Source organism: Mustela nivalis, assembly GCF_964662115.1.
Source record: "Mustela nivalis genome assembly, chromosome: 17".
NCBI classification, from domain to species: Eukaryota; Metazoa; Chordata; class Mammalia; order Carnivora; family Mustelidae; genus Mustela; species Mustela nivalis.
In genome coordinates, this window is record NC_139036.1 from 42,616,389 (window position 1) to 42,641,858 (window position 25,470).

Sequence of the window (25,470 nt, forward strand, 5' to 3'; positions counted from 1 at the left end):
TGCAGGGGGACCAGGCTCCATCACCACCAGAGGGCCCCCACAGACCAGACAGAGGGTTTGGACCTAGTGTGGTGCAGTCCCTAGGCCTCAAGAGCAGCCCAAGGTCCCAGAAGTCACCTGGGAAGAGGGTGAGAGGACCCAGTCCTTCACAAGGTACAGACTTAACCAAAAAACCCCAAAGAGGTTGTTTCTGGTGTTTCCAGAGACCAACTACTTTCAAATACAAACTGCACATCACCCCAGTACAATCTAGAGGGAAAGGCAAATGCAGGCCCCTCAGTTTCAAACTTGGTGAGATTCAGCCCCAGGTCACTCTTACTCCACCCCCACCCCCCTAGAGCTGGTACCAGTAAGGGCCTCATTCTCTTGGTTACCATGACCACCAGCATCCCCTCATTAGGGGGGGTGTGGGGGAAGCCTCTGTTCCACAGGATTCAGTGGTTCATTTTAAATTAACTTCAAGTAAGCTAGAGTGGATATGGTCTGATAAACTCTGCCAGAGAAAGACAAGGAAGACAAGTGGGAGGTCGATTGATCGGCTGACTATATTGACAAGATACTGATTGGTTACATGTTGAAGAAAACATACAATACAAAATACAGAAAAAGTTGGTTCCATCCCCTCCCACTTCCCCCCCTTACCCACCCACCCCCAAATACTCATCATCGTGATTTGGTCAGAACAGGGCTCAGAGCCAGAGGTCAGGGTGACACGGGGAGAAGGGGCAGGTTGTGGACAAGGAGTTGGTGGCTGTCACAATAATGCTGTGATAATGCTGTGGTTTCTTTCCCAGCTGTGAGTCCGGGGGTGAGTGGGGGCGGTGCCCTGGTGACCGCCATCTGAGAGAAGAGCTGCCTCTCCCTTCCCCCGCCTCTAGGGCCTGCCCCACCACCCAGAACCAAGCCCATTCCAAACATGGTAAGGACATGGATGCTCTTGCTGAGTCTGCTCACCAGCAAGATGGAAAGAAGGGTACCTGCTCCAAACCCCCGCCTCCACACATACAAGGGAGGTGGGAAACAGGGGCACGTGGCTACTACCAGCAAAGGAAGAGTGGGAGAGCAGTAGAAAGGGCTGGAAGTGGGAAGAGCAGATCATATATATTAAAAAAGTGACTTAAGACTTAAAATTGAATTAGTATTTGTACAGAAAGGTGCAGGTGGAATAACTCACTCCGGCCTATGATCAAAATTCTATGGAGAAATCATGGCAGACCCCTCCCCCTGCCCCCAACCCCCCCAGTGGTAGCCCGAGTCGTTAAGTGCGATTGGTTAGAGTGGATTCCAGTCGGGTCGGTCAGGCGGAGGAGGTGGGGGCAGTGGGCAGGCAAGGGGGGCTCAGTTGCTGCAACACTGGCTCCGGCTGGCTGGGTTGTTCTCCTGCAGGTCCACACCTCGGTTCCGGCTCGGAGCACCCGCTGCATTCTGGGGCTCATTCTTGGGAAGCTTCTTAGCTGTTTGGAAGAGGAGGGGGAAAATGTGTTTGGGGGGTACCCAATAGCCTTCCAAGTCCACTTGAGTGGAAGATGGCCTTTGTACCACCTGGTGTGTGGTAGCCCACTGAGGGCTTTGCTTCTATGTGCCACGTGCATTCTGAGTGTTTTGGGAAACTGAGGCAAAAAGAGGTTAAACAACCTGCCTAGGACCATGGAGTTAAGTAATAAAATAAGGATTTGAACCTGGGCAGGATGACTCACTACGGAACCAGATAAGCCTAAAAATCCTAAGAAGTAGGTTAGGGGGAGGATCGTGCAGGGTTTTAGGTGGGTGATAAGCTAAGGGTAAGAAGGTAAAATGTTGAGACTTTGGAAGGCTTTAGAAACTTCTGGGGTGAACTATCTACATCTGGGAATTAAATACGGGGACCCTAAAGACCTACTTACTACATACTACAGACAGCAGGCAAGTGATAGGACCCGGGTCAGCGGAGGGGAGGCGAGCAACTCACCTATTGCCATGAAAATTTCATTCACGTTCATTGCAGTCTTTGCTGATGTCTCCATGAACAGCAAACTGTTGTCGTCTGCATAGGCTTGTGCTTCCTGATTTGGATGGAGGTGAGAAAGTGAGTAGGAGGGAAATGATGACAGTTGGCAGGGGCCAGGGCCCAGGATAAAAATCTTCCCTCATCACAGTCGCCTTATACACAGCAGACACAATGCAGGGGTTTTCAGGCCGAGGGCTCTCCTGCCTGGTGCCTCCCGCTACAGACACCTGCACCACAACCCCAAGGGCCTCGCTTCACATACAGCTCCTCTCAGCTTAAAGACATTAGCAGACGTTTCACTCAGGTTTCCCTAGGTCCACTGTGCCTTCTTACTCTTCAAAATCACTAAGCCAGGAAATACTTCTAGAACATTATCCTACAAATGCACTTGCACAAATGGAAAAAGCACAAAAGTCTGTGGATATTGACCGCAGTGCTGTTTCTATCTTTCGATATTACAAACGACCCATCAGTTAGGGCCTGGTAAAAATGTACAGTACACAGAGCACACTCCGATCAATGTTAAGAACAGGACTCAGGGGCGCCTGGGTGGCTCAGTCAAGTTAAGCATCTTGACTTCAAGATCAAGACTTCAAGTCAAGGCTTGACTTCAAGCCTTCACCTCAAGTCATGATCCCAGGGCCCTGGGACTGAGCCCTGCATTGCACTCCCTGCTCAGTGGGCAGTGTGCTCCTGCCCCAACCAGCTTGTGCTCTCCCCCGCCCCCCCGTCATCTCAAATAAATAAATAAAATCTTTTTTTAAAAAAGGGGAGGAGGAGATTCATACACATGTGTACGTTTCTAAAAATGAGAAACTGATGCATTTGGGGGAAGGGAAGCTGAGTTTCTGAATTAAGGATTTGCATTTCGTCCTATATACCTTCTTTTACTGTGTAAATTTTACTTGTGCATGTGATAAATGGAAAAAAAGTAATTCTTTTTCAGTACATTTCATTAAAAAGTCAGTTTACATAAAAAATAAGCAGCAGCTTCAGCGATTCTTATGCATACACGTCACCAACCAACAAAAAAGAACAAGGAGAGGCAAACAACTGCTTTAGGCCCGCGCTCAAGTCCGGAGAGGACAGCAGAGACAAGCTCACTTGCCACTTCCCGGCCTGGCCCGTGGCAAAGGCCCGGAGCAGCCCAGGCTGAGCTGCAAGTGGAGCCGGCTGACCCGGCCCCAAGTCCCATCCGTCCCCCCACCTGGAATTCCACGGCTCTCTTGCTGGCCAGGTCCGCCTTGTTCCCCGCGAGCGCGATGACGATGTTGGGGCTGGCCTGCCTCTGTAGCTCCTTCACCCAGTTCTTGGCCCGTGCAAACGTGTCCTGGGAAGACAAGGCCAGAATGTCAGAGACAGAGGAGGCATTCTGCCCAGGGCCATTCACTAGAGAAGCTCGAGCTGGCAGAGCCAAGTCATTTAAGATGTCATCGCCCTGGAGATTCTGGTGAGACACTCCCCCTAAATGACAAAGGAAATCTGCCCACACCCCCATCCAGGAACAAAGTGTCAAGAAGAAAGGGGAAATCTTTACTGTGTTGGTGATGTCATAGACCACGATGGCAGCCTGGGCCCCCCGATAGTACATGGGGGCCAGGCTGTGATACCGCTCCTGTCCAGCTGTGTCCCAGATCTCAAATTTGACTGTTGTGTCGTCCAAACAGACCGTCTGTGTGAGGAAGGCCGCTGTAAGAGGGAAAGCGGTGTTACAAGGCAGGAAGGAATCCAGAAGCCGCCCCCAGGTGTCTCTAGTACCATACCTGGGCTCTGGCACTCAGAGGCCCCCTGCTTCGACTGGCCCAGAGAAGCCCTCAGCCCCACAGCCAAGGCAGCCCCGAGGAGGGTACGTGGAGTCTGTGTTTTTCTGCCACGTGTTGAGGCGGCAGGGGGCTGCACAGGCTTTACAGACCCACCCAGGCAAGGGCAGCGGGGAAATCTGCCCGCCCTAGAGCCATTTTGGGAGCACCCTCTGAAGAGGAATGCTGCAAGGGGAAGGAGAGGCAAAACTTCTCCAAGCACAGAAGGGTGGGGTGGGCCCACCCACTCCCCCCCCCTCCTCCCTCCCCTCACAGAGAACAGTCCAGCTGGAAACCTCCACAGTCCCTGAGTTTGCTCCAGCCCAGGGGTGTTACTGGCCTTCGGTTTCCTGAGGACACTGTCACACACTCAGCTACATTGGGGACGCCTGAGAGTACACGCTGTTCTGCTGCCAGGCGGAGGCCGGGTGGCTGGCTTCCCAGCTGCCCCTGCCACCTCCAGCCATGCCGGCTAGCTACCACCCCCCGCTTTGACCTTGACCCACTCCTGACTGGCCACAGCCATACTGTGGCTCAACCTTCAGGGAACACAATGACCCTATCTTGGGCCTGAGGAGACAAGGAGGGACCACATAGCGCTTGTGCATATGCTTCAGAGGAGTCCCAGAGCTGGGCAAGGCAGGTGGGAGCCCCCTACGCCCTGGGACCCAGCAGAGGCTTCCAGAGAGCCCTGTGGGGAAGCCTGCTTGCCTTGTCTGCTACCCCCGCACACACACTGCTCAAGGAGGGGCCTGGGGACTGCCTCACTTCCCTCTCTCCAGCTCCTGACTTGAGTGCTGAGGAGGCAGCAGAAGACTGCTGACACGGCCCGTTTAGCTTCCAGCTGCCTGGAAACCTCCTACCAAGAGGGTAGAGAAAGGATGACTCAAGCCCAAGGTCGGCCCTGGCCCCTCAAGGTTTGTCCTGGCCACTAAGGCGGGGGACCGAGTCCAGACCATTCCGTGCTAAAATGCTGACTACTGGGAAATCAAGGATGGCCTCTGTGCTCGAGGGTAAAGGTCAGCTTCAGGAACACTGGCCCACTCACCAGGCCATTTCCCCATTCTGGAAAGTAGGAGAGGCCAGGACAGATGCACTGCCTGGCACAGCAGGAAGGACCCTCAGAGATGCAGTCCCAGCCTCTTCCCTCCCAAAGGCCAGGGCAGTGGGAAGGTCTTAGCCAAGGCCACACAATATTCCAGTGGCGTCATTAGGAGAAGCAGCCAGTTTGTGACCATGAGCCAAGTTCTGAAGGAGAACTACTGGGACACTGCGGGGGAGACCGGCTGCTGGATTCAATCTGACGGCCCAGGTGAGGAAGAGGTGCTGCCGCCCCCGCACGTTAAGTCTCTCTGGGCAAGCGGCTCCTTTCTCCTCAAGGCCAAGTTATTTCTCCGGCATTCCCAAGGCCACCCCACTCCCCTGTGCCCACTCACCTCCAATTGTGCTCTCCTGGTACTCGTGAAACTGTCCCTTGACAAAGCGGAGGACGAGGCTAGATTTGCCCACCGCGGACTCCCCCAGCAGGACCAGCTTAAACTGACAGATCTTGTTCCCAGCAGCTGGTCCGTTGGGTCGCGCTGCACCTCCCCGACCCGCCATGGCCCGTCCTGCTGTAGTGGTACCAGTGAGCGTGGGGGCGGGGGCCGGCGCTGTGCGAAGAGGCACTCAGGGAGGAGGGGGACCTCCAACTGCAAGAGAGATCAGCAGTACCGGTCAGTCCAGAGACGGCTGCTCAGCGAGGCCTTCTTCGATCACATGTCTCTCCCTCTGCCCCCCGACCAGGGACCTAACTACCTCCCCTCCTGCCAACTCCTGGCCCCCCAGGCCCCAGAAGTTAGCAGAAGAGCCCTAGCTAGGATGTACGACATGTCCATTTGCTCTACAATCATCTGAGCAGTGAAAGTGGTCTCCCAACTTTAAGGCTCATGGTTCTGAGCAAACATACTGGCTTCCCGATCCCAACTATGTGCATGTGCATACAAATTAAACACACACAGGAGAACGAGCATATGGCAGCCTGGTGGCAGTTAACAGGCGCCTTGGGGTATCAAAAAATCATCTGGGAACACGCCAGGATGTAGGTGAACAAATAATGAACTTGCAGTCCATTAGCTAAGCTCTCGGCCCACCACTGTGCACAGCCAGAGTGAGTGGTGAGACTGCCCAGGGCACGGGGAGTCCCAGTAGCAAGCTCAAGCTCAAGTGCTTGTGGGCACTCGGGGACTAGGGAGGGCCTGGCCAATGCAAGTTGTTGCCAAAATAGCCATTTTGTCCTGCTATCTCGAGAAGGACCGCCCAACTTTCTCAGTCTGAGGCTGGACTGTGCACTGGGGTCAAAGCCTCATTCGCTCCTCCATCCTGAACCTGTTCCCTCAGGTGTCTCATTTGTGATGGGCCAGAAGTCTCATACACATTAAAACACAAAACACACACCAAAGCCAGAGAGCTCTGCTGGCGGTCGGAACAGCTGCCAAATTTCCCTTATGAACAGAGACCTCAGTTCCATTCTCTACTGGCAGAGGCGGAGGGTGACGCAGAGAAAGAACTGGGGAGGTACGGGAGGGCAAAGACAAGGGACACCGAGACCTGCACCCCCAGCAGCTGGTGACAGCTTAGTCACTGTTAGCGATAGCTTTGGAGGCGCAAAGAAGGATGAGCCTATCTTCAGAAGCCTCCAGAAGATTTACACTAAAAAATAACAGAACATATACATGATGTTTTACAGACGAGTGCTGAGAGAGGTATTTGGTCCTGAGCATCTGTACAGCATCTGAACCTAAGCTGGAAAGAGAAATTTTTTTTTTTAAGATTTTATTTATTTATTTATTTGACAGAGATCACAAGTAGGCAGAGAGGCAGGTGGGTGGCGGGGGGAGGGGGGAAGCATGCTCCCTGCTGAGCAGAGAGCCCAATGCGGGGTTCGATCCCAGGACCCTGAGATCATGACCTGAGCCAAAGGCAGAGGCTTTAACCCACTGAGCGACCCAGGCTCCCTGAAAGAGAAAGTTTTGATTCAACTACCCTTGGAATGATGGAGTCAATGCAGGTAGAGTGTTTAGAAGCAGATCCCAAGTCCAGCCCTCACCTGTCCCCTGAGCAAGGGGAGTGCATCCCCCACAGTCAGAGGACGGGGGCGTGAATGAAGAACAGGACATATATGTGGGAAGCGATGGGCTATGCTCACGCAAGAAGCTGACAGCAAAGGGCTTGCTTTGTTCAGTCTGAAATCCTTTTTTCACATCCCTGTCCTCCCGGCAACTCATTTAAAAAGTGAGCTTCAGGAAGAATGATTCACTAGCCAGGAACAACAGTTTCCTTTCTGGACTGCGCCAAAGGAAAAGAGGTTTGAAATGGGAGCCACCTCTTCCCCAAGAATAAAGGAAGGCACTATTGCTGGGGGGGGGATCTCGATGAAAGACAAGAAATGCTAGTTCCACCATATTTTACAGTTTACGGGGTTCTCTTTTCACCCAGTCATTGATGTCTGCAAGACTCTATGGCCCTTTGAGGCAGGGTCTATGCTTTTAGCTTTTTTGGCTTCCTTTTTTTTTTTTAAGTTTTATTTATTTATTAGAGAAAGTGCGTTGAGTGAAGGAGCATGTGCCCACATGCATGGTGGGAGAGGCAGAGGGAGAGAGAGAGAATCCTTCAGCAGACTCCTTGCTGAGCACAGAGCCCAATGCCAGGTTCCATCCCAGGACTCTGAGATCATGACCTGAGCTGGTATCAAGACCCAACCCCTTTAACTGCCTGCGCCACCCACACGGCCCAAGTGCTTCTGGCTTCTTTGCAAGCCTTCTTCACAAGGCCTACTTACACACTGGGAATTCAGAGTGCTCACCAAGGAAATCAGTTGGAGAGATAGCTAGCATTTACTGAGTGATTGCACAACCATCACCTCCCTTAAGCTTTAAAACAATCCCCCTTTTTTTTTCCTTCAGGTAAACAGCTTGACGCTCAGATGTTACATATGCACAGCTCACGGCCACCCGGCACACAGGTGACAGAGCTAGACACAGGCTGCCTGCACGCTCCCTTAGCTCCCTTATCTCCCAGCCCATCTCCCTGCCCGTGGGAAGAATGCTGGAGACAACGCCCACCCTGTGTTTGGTGTCTGGTTGCTGGTGAATGAGCCCCCCCTTTTCGTGGCAGTGGCTTTGCTGGCCTGCAAGGTGGGGCTCCCGCCAACAGTCACAGGGATCTTGCAGGCCCTGACTACTTCCACCAGTGGGAGGGGCTGCCCAGGGCCAGGCAGGGCGACAGCAGCAGAGGGAAACCACAATGGAATTACAAGTTGGTTATTACCACAAATCCACGTGACACATCATCTTGGCTGGGCGTCAGAGTGTGGCTGGGGCACTACAGGAGGTATGAGGGAATGGAGACAGAAGATGAAGTCCCCAATTGCAACAAAACCAGAGCAGCTGGGGCTGAGGGCTACTGGGGTGGGGAGTAACCAGCACCCACAAGTCAAGAAACACAGAGATAACATCTAAGTCTTGTCCCTATCCAATCAGTGGGTTTCCAGATCCTTCCCAGACAGAACCTGGTATTGTTAACAAGCCAGGAGGAGGGACAAATAACTCTTATCCAGCGGTCCCTGACCTTGTCTGCATGTCAAAATCACCTGTGCAGCCAGCCCCTGGAGGTTTTGATAAAGGTCTGGAGGAGGGCTTAGTTTCTATTTATTTTTTAAATTTTTTATCTTTTTAAAGATGTTTTATTTATTTTAGAGACAGAGAGAGAGAGAGAAAGAGTTAGAAAGACCAAGCAGGAAGTGGGAGAAGGGAGAAGGAAAAAAGCAGACTCCCCCCTGAGTGGGGAGCCCAATACAGGGCTTGATCTCACAACCCTAAGATTATGATCTGAGGCAGAATCAAGAGTCAGACACTTAACCCACTGAGCCACCCAAGTGACCCTGTTTTGTTTTGTTTTGTTTTGTTTTTTTAAAGTGCTGTAGGTCAGGCACCTGGGTGGCTCAGTGGGTTAAACCTCTGCCTTCAGCTCGGGTCATGATCTCAGGGTCCTGGGATCGAGTCCTGTATCGGGCTCTCTGCTTGGCAAGGAGCCTGCTTCCTCCCCTCTCTCTCTCTCTGCCTGCCTCTCTGCCTACTTGTGATCTCTGTCAAATAAATAAACAAAATATTTTAAAAAAATAATAAAGTGCTGTAGGTGCTCTGCCTGGCACACACAGGCTGGTGACATGTTCTGCCTGGATGCTGGTCCTGCCCTCCAGAGACACCTGAGCAGGCACATATTGTACTTTTTATGGCCTGCGTGGCCACGTGGTTTTCCTGGCCTCACTTGGTGGTCACATGACCAAAGGTATTCAAACTTCCCAGACAACAAAGCCATGGAGGAAGCTGATTTTGCCCCAAAGGGCACATGAAGACCAGGGAGTGATTCAGACAGGTGAAGGCCACACCCAGAACCCCAGGAAGCTTTCTGCCCTCCACTCCCAAGCCTGGGAAGCTGAGGATGCGCCCTAGCAGGTGGCAAAGAGGTAAGTTCATGCACTGAGCTTGCCTGCTGCTGGGAATCTTCTGAACCAATGGCAAGAATTATCCACGGGTGCTCAGGTGATGGAATTATAACCAAAACTACTGTTGAAAAAAAAAAAGTCTTCTTTCAGACAAAACCAGGAACATGGGTAGCTCAGTCAGTTAAGCGTCTGCCTTTGGCTCAGGTCATGATCCCAGAGTCCTGGGATCGAGTCCCGAATGGGGCTCCTTGCTCTGAGGGGAAACATGCTTCTCTCTCTGCCTGCTGCCCCCCCTGCTCACGCTCTTTTTGGCATATAAATAAAAATCTTTTTAAAAAATTAAATGATAAAAGAAAAAAAAAAGAGCCCAAGTTGTAGTCAGTTTCTTACAAGATATAGAATGGGCCAAAGATTTCATTTTTTAAGCCAGTTTCTCCAACACCAGGAAAAACACGTAAGTAGGATGGATTTCCTCCTGGATATGTTCACGAAGCTGCTCAAATGGGTAGAGCTTCAGACCATGACAAAAGACTCTCCTTGACATGAGCTGCTCCCCTCACCCTCCAAATCTCAGCCTTGGTTTGTTCAGAGGTCATGGAGAGGAAGCACTATCCCCAACCTCATCATCTTCACAGGAAATGGGAGCGACTGCAAGGGCTGCGGGGTGCACTACACTTTCCCCAGAAATGCACATGAAAGGGCAGAAGGACCTACGCTCCTGAACATACACCCAGCCGGTTCTGGGGCCGGGTGCCAGAGAGAGAGCAGAACACTGCTCTGCCTTACCCTGGCTTCTCTCTACTCTGGACACTATGGGTAAGTGGATACCAAACTTTCTGTTATTAGAACCACACAGGGCATTTAGAAAAATAACCCTAGCCCCCTGAATTAAAATCTCTAGAAGTGGAGTCCAGAGAATGTTTTTATAAAATAAGTTCCCCCAAGGATTCTAGGCAGCCAACTCAAGCACACGAGCTAGAGCTGATAGAGAAAGGAGGGAGGAATGCAAGAAAACAGTAAGACACCCCCAGATCAGCGCCATGGACAACAGAGCGGGATCAGCTTGGGGGTGGGAGCCAACTACTGAGGCCTTCACAACACCAGATGCTGCAGGACTATTGCCCTTTGCTCTAGCCTTCACCAGAAACGTCTCTTCTCTAAGCATAAAGTCACCCAGTTCATACTTTTTGTCCTTCCTGGTAATAGAGTGAGCAATTCCAGCTGATGGGTGTCTCTCGTGCTTCCTGTTTGCTTCAGAGACTTCCTCTAGCTGACAGTCCTGGCACAGCCTGGATAGTGAGCTGATGAGGGAAACCAATCAGACTCTGTTGACCAGAGGCTGAGAAGGGCTCACTCAAGGTTAGCCCTTGGAGGGGAGGGGGAAGGACTGTGAACCAAGTGACCCGCCCCGCCCAGGGCCCCCTAGAGGTGGTTCTGGCCAAGGACTCTTCAGCTCTACTCTACTCTAGATGAAAGCATTCCTGAATATTTAACACCACAAGAGCTGGGCAAGAAAAGGCGAGAGCAGAAGCAATTTGTTCCCTTAAGGAGATCCAAAGGTGAGGCACAGGAGGAAAGGTAATTGGGTTCAAAGGTGGAGGTGGAAGACCTTGAAAAGCCCAAATCAGCCGGGGAGGATATGATTCACCCATAGGCTCAAGAACACAGCTCTTCCCCTAAGGAGAAAATCACCACGACCAGCACACAGGACCAGAAGGCAGACTCACAGCAGGACTCCCCCGGCCTCTGGCTGGCAGCAGAGCCAGAAGGAAGAAAGGTCTGAAGCAACACAAGCTATGAGCCACATGAGACACTCGTCAGCCTTCCCCCGGGGCAAGTGGCAGCTTGGGACTTAGGAAACTGAACTTAGTTAAAGCCTGGCTCCGCCGTTTATTAGCCGAGTGACCTTGGCCAAGTCAGACAAGCGTCTGCTGTGAGCTTCAGTCTCTTATCTAGAACACAGCATTGTTTAATACTGATCACATGGGGCTGCTGTGGAGGTTAAGTGCAACAATATACAGTGTGTACCGTGCAGTATGAGGCTAAAGGTGAGGCTCTGACAAATGACAGGTTTATTATACTACTCGGGCCTAACTAGTTTTGACTCACACTGGTTGTCAAAGCACAAAGTCCTTGAAGACCTAATCCTCCTCTTTCCAATTACGGAGGAGATGAAGATGAGCTGAGGTGGCCTGCCCAGGGTCACAGCCAGGTGGTGGCAGAGTCCAAGCCCAGGACTCGTGACACTGCTAGAAAACCCAAGAATATTGACAACGTTATTACAGCCACTGCAAATAAGAAGGGCGGCCACCCTCGGTGTGGGCTTCCACAGGATATGGCCTCTAACAACAGAAAACGGAGTTTGTATCAACCGGAAAAAAAAATATTGCTCAATGGGAAAATTCTATTATTTTGATTTGGGAGGCAGACACACATATGTCCATAAACGTAAAAACCCATCAAGCTGCCCAACTGAGAGGTGTTAATCTTACAACGTGTGAGTTCCAGGTCAATAAAAAGGTAAGGAGTGTTTCTGGCATAGGATTTTGCCTACAATGGTGAGAAATTAAAGCTTATAAATGACATGAAACCAGTCAGAAGGTATATAAGACACCTTCTGCCTCTTCTATAGTACGACAAAATTCAGAATAATAAAGATAAACAAAAAGATGATGCCTGAATTAGAAGAGGGCCAAGAGAGAGGCACCGAACTGGCTCAAAGAAGCATGTGATTCTTGACCTCAGGGTCATGAGTTCGAGCCCCACTCTGGGTGCGGAAATTACTTAAATAAATTAAAAAAAAAAAAGGTCAAGACAGAACAAAGGAACCCACCTAACAAGGCACAAGCAAACACGGTTCAACAGAAATAGGACTGCTATGCACATACCGAGAATGTATCTGTTCTTAACTGTGGACTGAAGAATTTTAAAGTTGTTTCAAGCTTCATAATAAGAAGAGAAGGTGACATTTATGTCTTTTCAATGAGGAGAAAGGTTACACCAGTGGGGCTCTGCACTCTCCAACCAGTCCGGAGAGTGTGCGCTGAGAACAAGGGGTATAAGGGTGCAGGCTGGGAGATGGAATCAAAGAGAGGAACATCATTCTATGTGACCAGGACTATGGGACCGCAACACAGAGGACCTGTGTCCCACCTGGAATGCAACAGAGGAATCTTGGCCCTGGAAGCCAGAAGCTTAAAAGCCCACGCACGTTGAGATCTGGGGAGAATGCTGATGGGGTGAGTCGGGCCAGGGCCCCTCCTGCCACGGGTAAGTAGGGGCTTCAGGATTAGGACAGCTGGCAGCAGGAGGGGAAGGGGGTGCCACGTTTCCATGGTCAGAGTAAGAGCACTCCCTTTCCAGGAGGGAGCGAGGTAAATCAGCCCAGATAGGGGCTCTGAGTGAGCTGGCTCCCCTCCCTTGAATCTGCCCCCAGCTGCCCACCCAATTCCCTCAACTGGTCAGTTTCATCGTACTCCCCTTTCAGTGAGAATGCCCCTCTGGGGCTGGGTGCCTGGACTTCCCCACCACAGGGCACTGGTGGGGTCCACAGGGGCTCCAGCTGAGGCCACCAACTGCTCTAATACCTGCAGAAGGAGCCAGAGTGCAGGGGCTCCAGGATGCTTAAACCCTAGATGCGCATGACCAAGTGGTCCTTTCTACCATCCAGGCAGAACCTGGGGCTCTAGAGCCCCTTTCTCCTGGGCAGAAAGATGCCAAGCTGAGTGAGGCAGAAGCCACTCTTGAGGGACAGACTCCCAGCTTCCCAGAGCCTTGCCCCAGCAAGAACATCAAGAAAGCCTTCCCTGAGCTTTGCGACACTTCCTCAGCTCTCCACGACAGACAGTCCCCGAGAGGTGGACAGAAGCTGACTCAGCAAGTGCTAACTTTCAGGCAGAGGATGGAAACCTCCAGTCCCTGCTCCCTTTCTTCCCATGCCCACAGGAAGATTGCTGGTGGGTTGGGGGGAGAGGGGATGCGGTTACAACACTTATCTGCTGACACGACTTGGTCAGTGTGGACTGTCTGTAACTGTCCACAGAAGGGCCCGAGGAATCAATGGGCAGCTCTGAGATCCTCATTCCCGGGTCCTGCTGGCCAACAGAGGAGTCAGGTGTTTGGGTGGCAGGTTAGTGAGGAAGGCCAGACACACAGGGGACTGTGAGGCTGCGACCAGACAAGGCTTGTCCTGCATTCTGATTCTAAGAGGCACCCGGGGCCCTGGGCACTCAAGGCTGGCAGTCCCAAGAGACTCTTCTCCCTAAGAGGACCCAGTCCCTGACTCAGCACAGCCCAGTCAGCAAGGCTGTGGCAGACTGCCTGGCCCCAACCAGGGCAGCTCTCTAAGAAGCCTCAAGCAAGAGCTCCATGTGAAGTCTGGCACCTTCTGCGGCACAAAGCCACACCCCCTGGCTATGAGGTGCGGATGGGCCTGAGGCTGAGGGGTGGTTCATACCCCACCACCCAGCTCTTCACCTGCCGGTGCCAGGTGAGATGCTAAGAAGAGAGCCAGGCAAGGCACACTGGCTGCGGCCCCGGGGGGTGGAGGAGCCAGGGTAGCGTAAAAGCGAGTGAGGACAGGCATGGGGTCCCTGTAGACAACACGCTGCGCTGGTGCTGCTCCTGCAGTTACTACAGGACTACTGGAATCTCAGCAATGCAGGGCCCGTCTTCCCCTCTGGCGCGGGAGGGTCTCAGCAGGGACCAAGAGCACCAGCTGGGACAGCTGCCACTTCGGCTGCTGCCGAGGCCCAGAAAGACACCAAGAACCTCTGCTGAATGTCAGGGTCATCGGCAACACCTGTTCATCCGGCTACTCATACCAACAAGTGCAACTGATGCCCCTCACAAACCCTCCCTGACTTTCCAGAAAATCTGAAAACAAAAGAAAGCCAATTTAATTCATTGCCCTCAGCTCCTAAACAGAGAGCAGGGGACAGAGGCTGTGTTTGGGAGGCATACGGGGAAAAGAGAATCCGGTATCAGACACCAGCAAACCAAATTCCTCTTGCTCAGACATCACATATGCTGTGGTCAGAGGCTACCCAATGAACAAAAAACAAGGTCAAAGGGGCACCTGGGTGGCTCAGTGGGTTAAGCCTCTGCCTTCAGCTCAGGTATGGTCTCAGGGTCCTGGGATCGAGCCCCACATTGGACTCTCTGCTGAGTAAGGAGCCTGCTTCCCCCACACCTCTGCCTGCCTCTATGCCTGCTTGTGATCTCTCTCTGTCAAATAAATAAATAAAATCTTAAAAAAACAAAACAAAAACAAAACAAAAAAAAAAAAACAAGTCAAAGTTCCCACTGTGAAATCTGAGGGACCGGGGCTGCTCTCAGGAGCCTAGAGACCAAAGCACAATGTTTTAGGCTGACTTTTTCTTTCTTAATCTTTGCTGAACAAAATGCAGAAATAGTGCCAGGTGAAGAAACCAGACAATGATTGGGTCTAAACGAGTTTCAGTGAAATGAATCACACTAATCCATGGCCCCAAATTATCACGAGGCTGTTAAGGGTGGCACGAGGCCGGAGAACTTGGGGACCTGAGGATGAGGAGTGAAAATGTTGAGAAATTAAGGCCACTGCTGTGGATGAGAAGGACCTCACAACAAAATTCTGAAAGGCTGCACTACGGGTTTCCTTCATTTTTAAGATTTTTTTTAAGATTTATTTATTTATTTGACAGAGAGAGATATCATAAGTAGGCAGAAAGGCAGGCAGAGAGAGAGAGGGAAGCAAGCTCTCTGCTGAACAGAGAGCCTGACGTGGGGCTTGATCCCTGGACCCTGGGATCATGACCTGAGTCGAAGGCAGAAGCTTTAACCCACTAAGCCACCCAGGAGCCCCTTTTTTTCTTTTAAGATTTTATTTGTCAGAGAGAGAGAGAGAATGCAAGCAAGCACAAGCAGGGGGAGCGGCAGGCAGAGGGAGAAGGAGGTTCTGCACTAAGCAAGGGGACCAATACGGGACCCGATCCCAAAACCTTGGGATCATGACCTGAGCTTAACCAACAGAGCCTCCCAGGTGTCCCTGGGTTTCCTTTAACAGCACCTAATGTCATGCCTGATGTGCAGCATGTGCTCATAAATGTGGTACATAGGCCTGGCTGGGTCTGGCAAGTGATGGGGCAGCTGAAGGTTTAAATCCACATCCACCTGCCAGTCGGCTCATTACCCCCCAACCCCACAGAGCCACAACCCAGCTGCAGAGCCTCCTCACTACCCCCCGGACAGGACCTACTAGGTTCCTTCTGCACAGCGGCTAAGGGCACCAGTGCCAGAGTCAGAGCGACTCCAGTTCCACTCCCGCAGCCACTATGTACTAGGGTGACCTGGTATTGTGTCACGGCCCCCACTTCCTTACATGTAAACAGAGAGACTAGGGCCCCCATCTCCCAGAGCTGCTGGGAAGAGGCTCCCGGAAAGACTCCCAGCAGAGGGCCTAAATCCAAGCAAGCACTTGGTCCACGGTGCTGAGGTGGGGAAGCCCCTGGCCCTGGAAGTCCCTGCGAAGGAAGCGGATCCTCAATCAGTATGTTATCCACGGGTCACACATTCATTCTCTTGCTCTCTCCCTGGACCCCACACTTCAGTGCCCCTTCCTGGGAGAGAACGCTGAACAGGACAACTGCTAGGGTCTGAATGTTTGTGTCCTGCCACCCACCCCTCAAATTGGTATGTTGAAATCCTAATCCCAGGGTGATGGTATCTGGAGGTGGGGCCTTGGGGAAGTGATTAGGCTGGAGGGTAGCACACTCATGATCGGGGTTAGTGCCCTTCTCAAAGAGGCTCCAGAGGGCTCCCTTTCCCCTCCCACCAGGTGAGGCGAGAAGTCAGCCTGGAAGATAGCCTTCACCAGAACCTGACCATGCTGGATGCCACCCTTATCTTGGACTCCCAGCCTCCAGAACTGTGAGAAATTAATTTCCTTGCTTATAAGCCATCCAGTCTGTGGCATTTTGCTATGGCAGCCCAAACAGACTGAGACGATGACTTTCAACAGTGTCCTGGAAAAAGGACCAGCTCACCCTTGATGTCCTGTGTCTGTCAGTAACCATAACCACGTATTCTCTGGAGACTGGCTTCCAAAGCCACAAGAATGGAGGAGGGACCACCATGATCCAGAAAAACTAGCAAAGTTGAACCCTCTACCAGAAAACCATAACCCCTTAGGGAAAAAAAAGAGAGAGAGAGAAAGAAAGAGCCCCACAAGAGAAAGCATCTTAAAGCCCAATGCCCTTCCTTCCATTTCAAAGCCTCTTTCAGGAAAGGGAAGAAGTAGTTCAGTTGTGGAGTGGGGGAGGGGACAGGACCAGGACAGCTGACAAAGAAACCAGAGTTCCTTTTAAAGAACTAGGCTGGAAATGCTAGAGGTTTGGAAATCGGCGTCATTAATCACCACAGCCTCCGAGCAGCTCAGAGAGCAATGTGATGACTAGGAGAGCAGCCAGGGTGAGGAAGGCCACCCACGCCCTCCCCCACGCCCCAGGATGCTCTGACAGAGCCACCTGAAGGGGACACACATGCAGCTATGAATAGAAAGATTAGAGGCTTGTAAACCAACTCCTGTTAAGATCCCAAGTTAGTGTTTCCAGAAGGGCTCAAGTTACACTTCAGAGGGCTGACAGTACAACAGAAGGATTTAAGCTATTCAATGATTCAGGATCACAGCTCAAAGTGACAGCCACAGCCCTGGGCCTGCCTAGAGCCAGAAACCCTCCTGAAGGGGAGGTCTGTTTTTGAATGGCAGCAAAAGAACGCTGGCCCAGGCCACATGGGCTCTCTTGTAAGACCCAGAGCCCTAGAAGGTTGGGCTGGAGAGCTTAGCACCTGAAGTCCGGGATGATGATGTAGCTCATCTTCCCAACGGGACAGTAAACTCCAGAGTAAACACCACACCTGACCCTTTGTGAATCAGTCCAAGCATCAGGGAGGGCTACGGGACGTATGAACGTGAGTCAAGAAGCAGCGGCCCTGCTACTGGGGTCAACCACCATGATTCCCACACACACACATCTCCCCGGGGGGCATCTCCACCTTGTCTACTTCCAGTGTCTTCAGAGACTAGCTACCAAGAGGAGACACAACTTGAACCCATGTACACAGCTCTGGATCGACATACTTGGCGGAAATGGTTACTAAGAAGGCAGTGCGGTCCTGGAGAGACAGCCGATTCTAGGCCTGGGGCAGGAGGCAGACAAGGGGAGCCTGGAGCATCCTGTCACACCACCAAGGAGTGAAGAGGTGCTCAAAAAAGGAAATGGGGGTGGCCCCAAGGGCACAGACAGCGCTCCCCAGGAAGCAGACCTGGAACAACCTGAGCAATATGACAAAGTAGTACTGGATTTTATAAACTGAAGGCGAAAATAAGTACCCAAGAGTTCAGACCATTATAAATAAATGAAGAAAGGAAGAAATGAGGGAAGGCAGACCGATCTCCCCCGTGCCAAGAATTCCACATAATTCGTGCAGATCCACGGCCCTCAGGGAGAGGGATGTCACTACAGTGTGCACAGCACAGAGGGACTTCCTTCCCAAGAGGACAGGACATGGGGTCAGCATGGAGACCATGATGTCACAGTGGGGAAACCTGACCCACATCACCTCAGCCAGGTGGCCGAGGGTGACACCAAGAGTGACAAGTCACGGTAGTTGGCTGTGCCCTTGACCATGATGACAGAGGCCCTTCACCTGCGTGGTCTGCCTCCCCAAAACTCTTAACCTCCGTGTCACCGTGAGGAAAGCGTTAGACAAATCCCAACTGAAAAACGCACTAAGAAATACCTGACCAGTGTTCCTCAAATGGTCGAGCTCACAAAAACAAGGGAAATCTAAGAAACTGCCTCCGCCAAGAGGAGCCTTAAGGCCGCACGATGACTAAATTCCGTATAGTATCAGGAGGGGATCTTGGAACAGAAAAGGGTAAGGAAATATGAATGAGGTACGGGCCTTTAATTAATAATTTCTTAAAGATTTTATTTATTTATTTGGCAGAGAGAGACAGTGAGACAGGGAATACAAGCAGGGGGAATGGGAGAGGGAGAAGCAGGCCTCCCACTGAGCCAGGGAGCCTGACACAAGACTCAATTCCCAGGACCCTGAGACCACGACCAAGGCCAAAGGCAGACGTCCAATGACTGAGTCACCCAGGTGCCCCTTTAAGTAATAATTATGTATCCAAGCTGGTTCATTCATTGTGACCAATGTACTGTGTTAACGTAAGATGTTAATGGTGGACACTGGGCAGGTGAGAAAACTGTACTACGGTGTGCACTTGTTCCAAAACTATCCTGAAATAACGTTTATTTAAAAAAAAAAAAAAAAAAGAGGGGCACCTGGGTGGCTCAGTTGGTAAAGTGTCTGTCTTCTGCTCAGGTCATGATCCCAGAGTCCTGGGATCGATCGAGCCCCACATTGGGCTCCCTGCTCAGTGGGGAGCCTGCTTTTCCCTCTGCCACTCCCCCTGCTTGTGCTCTCTCTCTGAAATAAATAAAATCTTTTAAAAAAGAAGAAAAAAAAAAAAAAAGGCAGGCACTGGCTCATCCTGTGACAAAATGAAATCCAAGGACTCCAGTGACCATAAACTCACATTCCTAAGACAAGTTAATTTACTCTACAGGGAGCTGCCCAAGGGGCATACGGGAAGAGGGGCAGCAGGAGCTGCACCAACAGTCCCAAGAACCACATTCCACAGGCACAGGGCCTGGGAGTTTAAAGTCCATGCCAGCAGGTTCCATAGACAAGGCTGCTCTCACCACTGCCAGTCTACACCTCTGCTGATGCCACTCTCTTAAGACCTCCCTCCTTCGAGAATGAGCGTAGCAGATGTGCCAAGCAGCACCCTTAGACCAGAGTTAAAGTCACTCCCAGTGATCATGGCTAAGTCCCGGCCTGGCCTCAGTGCCGCCTCAGCACGAGAAACTGCAGCAGCCTAGCGATCAAATACTCATACTGTAGAAGGTGACCCACGGGACTGTGGACGACCAAAGCCATGGCCACCTTTCCTGATGAAACCCTTCACTGGAGGGGCGCCTGGGTGGTGCAGTGGGTTAAAGTCTCTGCCTTGGCTCAGGTCATGATCCCAGGGTCCTGGGATTGAGCCCCGCATCGGACTCTCTGCTCATCGGGGAGCCTGCTTCCCCTCTCTCTCTGCCTGCCTCTCTGCCTACTTGTGATCTCTGTCAAATAAATAAATAAAATATTTAAAAAAAAAAAAAAAAGAAAGAAAGAAAAGAAAAGAAACCCTTCACTGGAAAGACTGAGAGTGGCAGATTGCTCTGGCAATTTAGTTTGTGACCTGTCCCCACCCCTGTGTCATCTGCACTGTAACCTTGACTCCAACCACCTGTTTGGTCTCCCATCTGTGAGCAACTTGCCTGAGGATAGGCCAAAGATACAGCTCAGGCTTTGGGGTCAGATGGATGCAAGTGACTCCCGGATTCACCAGGTCCACGCTGTGTGAGCTCAGAAAGTGTGTGTTCAAGGATGTGAACCAGCCATGTGCTTCAAGGGCAACTAGGAATGTCTGCCCCTTCCTTTAACAACCGCAGGACGGGGCATCCGTGATGGGGACCAGGTGAGGACTGGACGCATGGATAAAACAGGACATGATCTCTGCCCCTATAGGGTTCATGCAGTAGACAAGGGGTGCTGAGAGGAAGTGCAGGGAGAAGCCCTCAGCCTCCCTGGGGGAAGGGAAGGCTTCACAGAGGAAGTGATGTTCCACCTGCACTTGGAGAGCAAGGTCTGGAGATGCAGCTCTCAGGCCGGGGAGGGGGAGAAGAGCCCTCTGGGCAAAGGGAAGAGCACAGAGCCCAGACATGGGGCCAGAAGGGCTGTGCTGTATGGGGATCTGAGTACAGACTGGATTGTGACCGCTGGCTGTCGGGTTCCCCACCTCAACAAGGGGATTCAACACAGAGCGGCCCTCCTGGGGATTAAGGAGTCACGACATGCGAAGGGCTAAGGAGAGCACGTGGCACAGCAAGCAAAGCTGAAAAAGCTGCACTTTTACTTGTATTACTGTTCCTACAAAGAGGAGACGAAGATATATAATCTGAAAACTAGTCTCTTAAAATATCGGGTTCTTCATGAGGAGGGCTCCTTAAGAAATACTCCAATTCTCCTCTGCCATGGCTCCTGAAAGCCCCTGACCTTCGTGCCATCCCAGTTTATAAATCCTATCTGAAGCAGGGCTTCTTAAATAGCCCCAACAAAACTACCCCAACTAAAGTCAGAGGAGAGGAAATGCAAAAACGCCAGGAATCTAGGAACTGAACACGAAGCAGCCTGCCACAACCAAAATATTGCCTTTGAGTTTCTTGTTTTAGCTTAGATTCACGAAAACTTTGCATTATCTGTAACAGATCCAGGACTTTTTTAATGCAAAAACGTTTAAGAGGAGGATGGAAGGACCTAGAAGACGCAAAGCCCTCTCTCAGTCTCCGGCTCTGAGTCTCCACAGCACATGACCCCAGCAGGGTCTGAGAAGACCAATGGGAAAAGCAGTGTCAAGGCTGAGCATTCTCTTCTGTAAAATGGGAAGACAACCTACAACAACTCTGATTGCTATCTACAAGGTGAGACAACATGCGAAACCATCAAGCAAAGCACTAGGCATCACAGCAACACCTGGTACAGATGCTGAATCAGAATCCTAGGGATGCGGGCACCTGGGGGGGCTCAGTCGTTAGCATCTGCCTTCAGCTTAGGTCATGATCCCAGTGTTCTGGGATGGAGCCCCACATTGGGCTCCCTGATCCACAGGGAATCTGCTTCTCCCTGTCCCATTCCCCTGGCTTGTGTCCTCTCTCTTGCTGTGTCTCTCTGTCAAATAAATAAATAAAATCTTAAAAAAAAAAAAATCCTAGAGATGAATTATAATTCGTCTTCAGAACCTCACCAATCCACAAAATTGCTATTTGTGTCTATCTATCCTGTGCCAGGGTCTGAACTAGCTCCTTTACCCTCTGTTTCTAATTCTGCAAAATACTTTGTATCCCCATTTTACTGGAAGAAACAGAGGCTCAACAAAGTCATGTAGCAAGTCCAAGGCCCTGTGACTGGTTAAGTGGGGGAGTCCGGATGACAACTCAGCTGGGGCTGACTCTCAAGCTCCCGTGCTTTCCACCCTACCATACCAACTGTTTACCGGGCAAGGGTCAGAGGAAGAAAGTTCTCTCTAAGAAGTACTTGCTTCATGGAGCTAAATTTAAATTTATGACCTTGCTGTTTCCATGTAAATTTTGGCAAAAGGAGCTCCTGGTGGAGAGCCACCATCTTCCCAGCTGCAAGCAGCAGCAGCAGCACCAAGGAGAACGTGGTGGTGGTGGTGGAGGGGAGTGAAGCAGAAGCAGTCTCTATTGGCTCCCATCACCCATAACCCTGCCTGGAGAGACCCCTGAGCCCACTCACTTTTACTTTCATTTTCTAGCCATCACGGCTTTCAGGTTCCCAGAAATTAACGGTACAGATGTCAGCAAACTGTCAGGCCCTGGAGAGTACTGACCTGGGACTCATAACTGCCATGGTCCACGGAGGCAGAGGAGATGGGGATCCAGGAGGATAGGAGAGTGGAGTGGGGGGTGGGGAAGAAAACGGAAGCAGAGGAGGGGCAACAATGACGAGGGATGGTGAAGGGTCTGCACTAGGGCCCCTGCTTGCTCACCCTGTGTGCTCATTCCTTAAACAGACCCAAGGAGGGCTCACTCTCAGGGAAGACGAGGCACATCGACTCTCAAATCCCAAGCCCCAGCTTTCTAACAGCCCAAGCTTTCTAACTGGAAGACCTAAGGCGAGCTACTTAAATTCCTTCAGCATCATCTCTAAAATGATACAAATCCCACTATCTCCCAGGACTCTGCGAGGAACAGGTGTGAAAAGAACTTTGTTTCCTATAAGAAACATGGACTAAAAAACTGCAACTTTGAAATGATTTCTAAAAACCTGTTGTTGGGGCATCTGGGTGGCTCAGTCAGTTGAGTGTCTGCCTTCAACTCAGGTCATGATCCCTGGGTCCTGCGATCACCCTGTGTCAGGCTCCCCACTCAGCAGGGAATCCACTTCTCCCTCTGCCCCATCCCTGCCCCCTGCTCATGCTCTCTCTCTCTCTCTCTCTCTGCTTGCTCTCTCAAGTAAAAATATAAAAAATTTTAGAAATAACAATAATAAAATAAAAATCAGTTGTTACCGGGGTGCCTGGGTGGCTCAGTGGGTTAAAGCCTCTGCCTTCGGCTTGGGTCATGATCCCAGGGTCCTGGGATCGAGCCCCGCATCGGGCTCTCTGCTTGGCCGGGAGCCTGCTTCCCTTTCTCTCTGTCTCTTTGCCTACTCGTGATCTCTGTCAAATAAATAAATAAAATCTTTGAAAAAAAAAATCAGTTGTTACCACCTCCTCTCTATTGTATGAATGCAGGAAAGTCCAACTAGTTGAAGAGGCAAGAGAGGAGAGGCTTCTGTCTCACACAGAGCCCTCCCTCTTTCTGCCAAGCAACATCAGATCACTGCTTGGACTCTGCAAACCCTGGATGCCAGAAGTGGCTGCCTAACTACCCAGGGCACTGATGCATTCCACGTCTCTCTAAAAGGGAGAGCTTCTCCTTCAAAAAAAACCTATTTCAGAATCCTAGCTGGGAGAGCATGTCCAGACAAAGAAGGTCCCCTCAGAAGGCTGGCAGCCTCATCCTGGGACTCCAAAAGAGTTCCAGAAACCACAGAAACCAAGGAGGTAAGTTCGGTCAAACACCAATGGTCAGTGAGCAGGAGCCTCTCTGGCCTTGTCCCTCAGAGGCACGGGCTGACCAGACTAGAGAGAAACTAGGCTGACTGCAGAAGTCTCCAACGACCCTCCAAAGACGACCACAGATAGAGAGCTTGTGATCCATTATTAGCTGACCCTAATAAATGAAGGCTTTCTTGTTGTCTGATAAAAATGAAATGAATGGGGGCACCTGGGTGGCTCAGTCGGTGAAGCGTCTGCCTTCGGCTCAGGTCGTGATCTCAGAGTCCTGGGATCGAGCCCCACATCGGGCTCCCTGCTCAGCAGAGAGGTTGCTTCTCCCTCTCTCTTTCTGACCCCCTCCCCACTTGTTCGTCCTCCCTCCATTCCGCCCCCCCCCCAATGAAATAAATGCATCCCAGGTCTAGCTCAAATGTCTGTAGGTGTCAGGCACTAGTCAAAAAGGTCCCAAGATAAAAAATGTTTAGCACTGTAAGGGCAGTAAAGATGGCCCAGAACACTGAAGAGCTACAGAAATTCCCAAGACTACATGGTCTTTTCTCTCTTCCTTGGCTAAGGATAGCAAGGATCAGTCATGGCCTCAAAGAGTCAGGCTACTCTCATTAAGGTACAGTCTCTGGCCTGTACTTTCTCCACATAACAAAACCTGCAAGCCTGGTCTAAGACAACAGCCATTTCACACACCTAAGTTCCAAGCAATAGACAAGGATCAGATGTCAGTACAGGCTGCCTCTTGGAAAGGCTGGGGGGCGGGGGCAGGCGGCGGGGAGGGGGTGTTGTGGAGGAATCAGTACTTTCTGGCATGCATGGGAATTCCTTGGGCTACAAAAATTAGCACATTAAGAACCCAGAGGTGCCACTGTGGTCTCAATTTACTCCTCTGTAATCTACAATTTGTCCAAGCCCAGAAGGGATTGAAGAGGCCCCGAGACTAGACAGAAGTGGCATAGACCTGTTGATCAAGGAGGTGCATGTGTGTTTTTGAGAGTGGGAAAGAGATAGGCCAGGACCCTTCAATACCACACTCCTCATTTTTTGTCTTTCCCCTACTCCCTAAAGACCAGCAGACGCAGTCCCAGGAGAAGCAGTCCCTCTGAAGCAGCTTGGAAACAACTCACGTGCTCTGGGAGGACGGGGCTGAGCCTGGAGCAAGGGGGAGGGGGAGAGGAGGGGTCAGAGAAGATAATGAATGGGCAGATCCACCCTGATCTGTGATCTGTAGCTAAGGATTAAGCAAACCTCAGCTAAATTTTTCAGAGGCAGGAAGAGAGATACACTCAGAGAACACAACTAGAGAACAACATAACTAGAGGACAGGGTTGGGGGTGGAGGGGGCAAGACAAGAAGACAGCTCGTTTCTAAAAAGTGGCCCAGACTTGAAATTCTGCCGAGATCCTGGCTGGCTCCCTGGCTCGAAGAAAGAGAGGAAGTGAGGAGCTGTGGGAGCCTGTGAGTGTGGCAGGCTCTCACCCAGGACCCCTCGGCCCCCCAGGAAATCGAGATAAAATTTCTCTCGGGCTGGAGGGAACAACTGTTTTTATGGGACGGGGTCGAGGGGAGAGGAAAACGACGACAGACAGCACTCCTCGCCACCTCTATAGAGAAGGAAGACAGGCTCCTCCATACCCAGCAAAGATTCCTTCAGTTCTGGGAGCAGAGGAAACAGAATCTGGGGTCTCTCCCTCCACAACTGGACTGGACAGTCCAGAGGAGAGCCCTGGCGGTTTCCCAAGGCTCATAAAGGGCAGGTAAAAAATGGAAAGAAGGGCCCCCACTTTGGCCCGACGCCTGGGGAGCCCCTTAAGTGGGGGCTACGGGTCGGGGGAGGGGTCAGTATCCCCCTAAGCTGAGGTTGGGCGGGAGGAAGTACTGCCCCGAAGAGGCTTCAACGCAAGCGAGACACTGGGTCTCGGGACAGGCACACTCACGGCGGCTCCGGGGCTGCAGCGTTACTTGGGGCCGGGGCTCAGACTGTCTCCGCTCCTCTCCCCCCGGCGGTGTCCCAGGCTCCGGCCTCCACTTCCGCCTTTCAGCCGCTCCGGATCCGGATCTCCACCTCAGACCCGCCCCTCAATACTCCCAGGTGACTGACAGGGCGGAGAGACCAATGGGAGGCGCTCTTGGCCGACTCACAGGCGACGCCTGTGGGGAGCATGGGTGAGGCGGGAGAACCCGCGCGAGGGATGGCGGGACTTGTAGTTCACAGAACTGGGAGGAGCCGGTGGCCGCCTGGGATTTAGACTTTGGGTGGAGCCGGCTGCCGGCTAGGCGGAGCCCGACCGGGAACTTTTTAAAGCCAGGCCTGCCAACCGCGTCACCCTGGGTTCCAGGAGCCCCGAGGGGAGGAGGATGGCGGAGCGCTGGAAGAGGGCAGAAGGCTGTGTGTGCAGAGTTGGGAAAGCAAAAACATGGTGTGAATGAATACGCACATGAGGCCGCAGTCCTGAGCGCTGGCTAAACCGGA

The 25,470-nt window shown here is 51.7% G+C and overlaps 1 protein-coding gene across 3 annotated transcripts; it reads right to left on the reverse strand.

The window, feature by feature from the left end:
• Positions 1-527: 527 nt before the first annotated feature.
• Positions 528-25,087, reverse strand: RAB5C (RAB5C, member RAS oncogene family). Of its 3 annotated transcripts, none has more exons than XM_082706169.1 (6): positions 24,935-25,087; positions 5,223-5,477; positions 3,525-3,676; positions 3,195-3,317; positions 1,949-2,042; positions 528-1,454 (listed from the first exon to the last, which is right to left on the reverse strand). In XM_082706169.1, the coding sequence occupies exons 2-6, from the start codon at positions 5,386-5,388 to the stop codon at positions 1,339-1,341; spliced, it is 651 nt and encodes a 216-aa protein (XP_082562295.1). In that variant the 5' UTR covers positions 5,389-5,477; positions 24,935-25,087; the 3' UTR covers positions 528-1,338. The 3 variants fall into 3 exon arrangements, with proteins under 3 accessions (XP_082562295.1, XP_082562296.1, XP_082562297.1); XM_082706170.1 differs by lacking the exon at positions 24,935-25,087 and adding an exon at positions 22,458-22,607; XM_082706171.1 differs by lacking the exon at positions 24,935-25,087 and adding an exon at positions 10,456-10,572.
• Between the last annotated feature and the right edge of the window lie 383 nt (positions 25,088-25,470).